The following is a 3,900-nucleotide window of genomic DNA, read 5'->3' as shown; positions in this document are numbered from 1 at the left end:
AAAAAAAAAAAAAAAAAAAAAAAAGGAAAAAAGAATCAAAGATGTATACATTCCGATATTCTGTAATTAATAACCAGAAGACCTTGCATAAATTTAGCAAAATATCATATGACAATCTCTAGATTAAATGACAATCTCTATATCAAATGACAAACTATATATATATCAATCATATCTTGTTATTTAGTAGTATTTTTTTTTTCTCCTTGACTAATTATAGCATAATACGAGATAACAAGATATGGCTATTCGTTTTGGTCCATAATATATAGGAGAAAAAAAGATATATATAGTTAGGAAAAGTTAAAAGATACAATTGATTAGAACTTAAAAGAAGAAGAATTATCTCTGTGACTCTGCTATATGCAATAATCTCATCATGTGTCTTAGACATCAACTGCATATACCTCAAACCGACTTGTAGTTCTTCTAAATTCCCTTGTGGATGCAGACCTATGGACAGATTTTAATTTGTACATGTCATTTTTATCATTGTCATCGTTGGCAGTACTGCGTGTTCTGGAGATGGGTATTGGAATCATGTTCTTGATGTTCTTCTTTGCATTAGGATGATCCGGTGTTCTTAGTGACATCCTCTGATTAGTATAAGTGAAATCTGGGCTGAACAAGAAAGAGGAGCTCTCTGTTTGGCTAGAGGGTTTTACACTAGAGGAGGTACTACTGGTGCTCAAGGGTGGGCTTTCTGCTCGACTGTTCGGCTTTTCAACAGATGAGCTACTACTGAATATGCGACCAGGCTCTTGCTTTTCTACAGTTGCCTCTGCACTCTTCTCCGCCTTCTGAAACAATAAATTTTCACGTTAACTTCAATGTATTGTAGTTGCAGCATGTCAACACAACAATAAGGATGAAGAGCATTGTGATACAACAATAACTTCAACATACAAGTTGGATTTCAAGGCTTTTCTTTTTACCTTGGTAGAAAAATCAGAATCTTCTTTAGGCATTTCAGTGTCTAGATCTTTTCCCCGGCGCTCACAATGTGTCCTAGACCGTTGTTTCATTCTAGATTTCCTGTAGCTGTAAAAATAAGAAAAATAACTAGGAGCCTCTCAGAATACAGACCTACTGCAGGATTTTTTTTTTTTTTTTTTTTTAAATTGCAACTATTGATTCATAGGCTGCAATTATTACAACGTGAAGTAGCATAAACCTCTATTGGCATGTTATATATCCCACTGTTTATGCACATACATAAAAGTTCATTTTGAAAAATAGTGACATATTTGTTAACTCAGCTTAATGCATTTAGCTTTTTCACAGATAACATACATAGACCAAAGAACATGTGCTACTAATACTATGCTGTCACAAACATTTATTACCGTTCAGGAAAGAGACTTACCTTCTTTCTTCTTTGGCTTCCACTACTTCTTCATTTTTGCTATACACTACAGGTAACTCTGAAAGGGCGCATGCCAATGGACTTGTGTAAAAGAACTGCAGGAAAAATTATTTCCAGTCAGAATCTATTTTCTAAGCATTACATCTTAAGAAATGAGCACTGCATATGGTACTTCCTTGCGAAATAATTCAACACTGCAATTCAATGCATCAAATGGATTTTTGGAATTGAAATTGGTATAAGTGCCAAAATAAATTATAGAACAATCCCATCAAGCAAAGGAATCACAATATGAAAAATTAAAGCAAAGTTTTGATGATCAAGTCCAAGTTTACAAGATAGTTTCATATTATATAGAACTATGGTTCATAATCAAGAAAAATTTGTCATGCAACTAGATTAGATTATGAAATTGTGCATTACACCTGTAATGCTGGAATTTAATTGAATAATTACCATCAATTTGTAACTCCAGATGCTTGTCAGTGGTAAGGAATTAAGTAGACTATTATGAAAAATTCTAAGAAAAAAACAGTTTTAAATTAAGAAGCACTATTTGGAATTGATGTCTATAAAGCCGTACATATCAAAGAACTAAAATGACAAGCATGTTAATCATTATATTTAGACAGAAATGGTCAATAATAAAAATCAAAAAGAAATTTGGAAAGATCCAAGTGCAGTTTTCTTTTTCCTTTTATTAAAAAAAAAAAGAAAAAAAAGCCTTTGCACAGATTCCAATTAGTACTTACTTTATCTTGGAGAGCTGAAGAGGCAGAGCCACGATGTGCAGGGTCCAAAGCAAGAAGAGTTCTTAACAGACCCAAAGAAGATTCAGGGAATTTCCTGAATGCATTTTCAAGACTACGTTTGTATTTGGGAAGTTCGAATTTTTTATGCAGCTCCAACTTTTCCCAGTATTCCTCAGATGGTGTGCCACATAGTCTGAAAATCATGTCAATTTGCTCAACCTGAAGGGTAGAAAAAAACTTGTTGATTACAAAAACTAGCTAGCAATGGTAAATAATTGACGAAAGTGACATTTTGGATACAACAATTGATTGGAAATTGTTTGTTACCTCTGTTTTTCCAGGCATAATAGCTGTCCCTGCTAACATTTCAGCCAAGAGGCATCCAGCACTCCAAAGATCAATACCATCTTTATAATAAATAGCTCCTAATAATAGCTCAGGGGCTCTGTACCAAAGTGTCACAACTCGGTTTGTGAGAGGATTATTGGTTCTATAATTATTCGCAAGCCCAAAATCTGCAATCTTTAGCACCCCATTTTTGTCAATCAATATGTTCGCTGCTTTTATATATCGATGTATAATTCCTGAATCATGGCAGTACTTCAAACCTGAGAGCAGTTGATGCATATAGCATTTGACCTGCATAATTTATTCAAATTAGCAACAGATGAACTAGAAAAATCCAAATTTAAATATGAAAAAAAAAAAAAAATCTGTAGTAAGAAAGTATAAATTGTGACCTGTGATTCAGTAAGTCTCTCTTCGCGACGAAAGATGATTGTTGCCAAGTCCGTCTCCATGAAATCAAAAACTAGATACAGACTGTAATGCATTCTTGATGTAGCCAATCCTTGTAGTTTTATAATATTGGGATGATCCAACTTGTGTAAGAAAATCATTTCTCGTGCCATAAACTTAACACTATCAGGTTGTGATATGTCAAAACGGACCTTTTTCAGAGCAACAATTTCGTTGGTGTCTCTATCTCTAGCTTTGTACACATTGCTGTAAGTTCCCTGGCCCACCTGTAATAAGACCAAACATTTATACCAATTCTATCCACCAATATAGCTGTGGTTGCCAAGAATTTAGGGGAAAAGAAAAGGAATTCAAGTTTAGGATCATAAATTTTAATTAGTTTTGAGTTTTCATATTTTCTAAACAAAATAAGAAAAAGTGAACAATAACAAATTGTAGTTTTTTTCTTTTTCTTTCCAATCTTTCTTCTATCAGACAACCTTAGCCTGTCATAAAAACGGCAGACAGACCATATTATTTATGATTCATACCAAAGAAAGTGGATATTAACATGTATATATACTGACAAAGCCTACTATCCTCTATTAAGAGAGCTAAGAATCGAAACCCCCTCCCTCATTGTTGTAATTATCAAATTATATATATTCCAGTAATCACTAAGTCTTAAGTGTCCAACCATGCAAATACTGATATACATTTGAAACAGTACAAGTAAAACTTAACATTAGATATATATACCTTAAAGAGCTTATCATAGGAGTCAGCACTCTTTACAACCAACGTAGACAAAACCTTTCTTGGGACATTATCAGTGAGCCATTTGGGCAACCCATCAACCAACTCAACCGTTTCAATCGGCATAAACGGAACCTCTTTCCGTGAAACATTCCCACTGTTATACTTCCTACCATATTCCCTATGCATATTCCCTCCTTTTCCAACGTACCCGTTTTGTAGTTTCAACTTGTCTAAGCCTCTAGGGTGTGAACTATTATTTGAAGGCTTGGCCTGAGCACCACCCAT

The 3,900-nt window shown here is 34.1% G+C and overlaps 1 protein-coding gene across 1 annotated transcript; it reads right to left on the bottom strand.

The window, feature by feature from the left end:
* Nucleotides 1-386: 386 nt before the first annotated feature.
* Nucleotides 387-3,900, bottom strand: LOC112021155 (probable serine/threonine-protein kinase At1g54610). Its single transcript, XM_024053727.2, has 7 exons — nt 3,616-3,900; nt 2,859-3,143; nt 2,446-2,757; nt 2,119-2,337; nt 1,367-1,461; nt 936-1,041; nt 387-800 (listed from the first exon to the last, which is right to left on the bottom strand). Exons 1-7 carry the CDS (start codon nt 3,898-3,900, stop codon nt 387-389), a joined length of 1,716 nt encoding a protein of 571 aa, XP_023909495.1.

Source organism: Quercus suber, unplaced genomic scaffold (assembly GCF_002906115.3).
Source record: "Quercus suber isolate HL8 unplaced genomic scaffold, Cork oak 2.0 scaffold_14, whole genome shotgun sequence".
Lineage (NCBI taxonomy): Eukaryota > Viridiplantae > Streptophyta > Magnoliopsida > Fagales > Fagaceae > Quercus > Quercus suber.
Note: the sequence above shows the minus strand (reverse complement) of the source record. Positions and strands in the feature narration are given on the sequence as shown.

Coding starts and splice junctions, on each gene's coding strand:
- LOC112021155 (XM_024053727.2), bottom strand. CDS start 3,900: ATGGGTGGTGCTCAGGCCAAGCCTTCAAATAATAGTTCACACCCTAGA. Junction 3,144..3,615: donor CCTATGATAAGCTCTTTAAG/GTATATATATCT, acceptor GTCTTATTACAG/GTGGGCCAGGGAACTTACAG. Junction 2,758..2,858: donor AGAGACTTACTGAATCACAG/GTCACAATTTAT, acceptor TAAATTATGCAG/GTCAAATGCTATATGCATCA.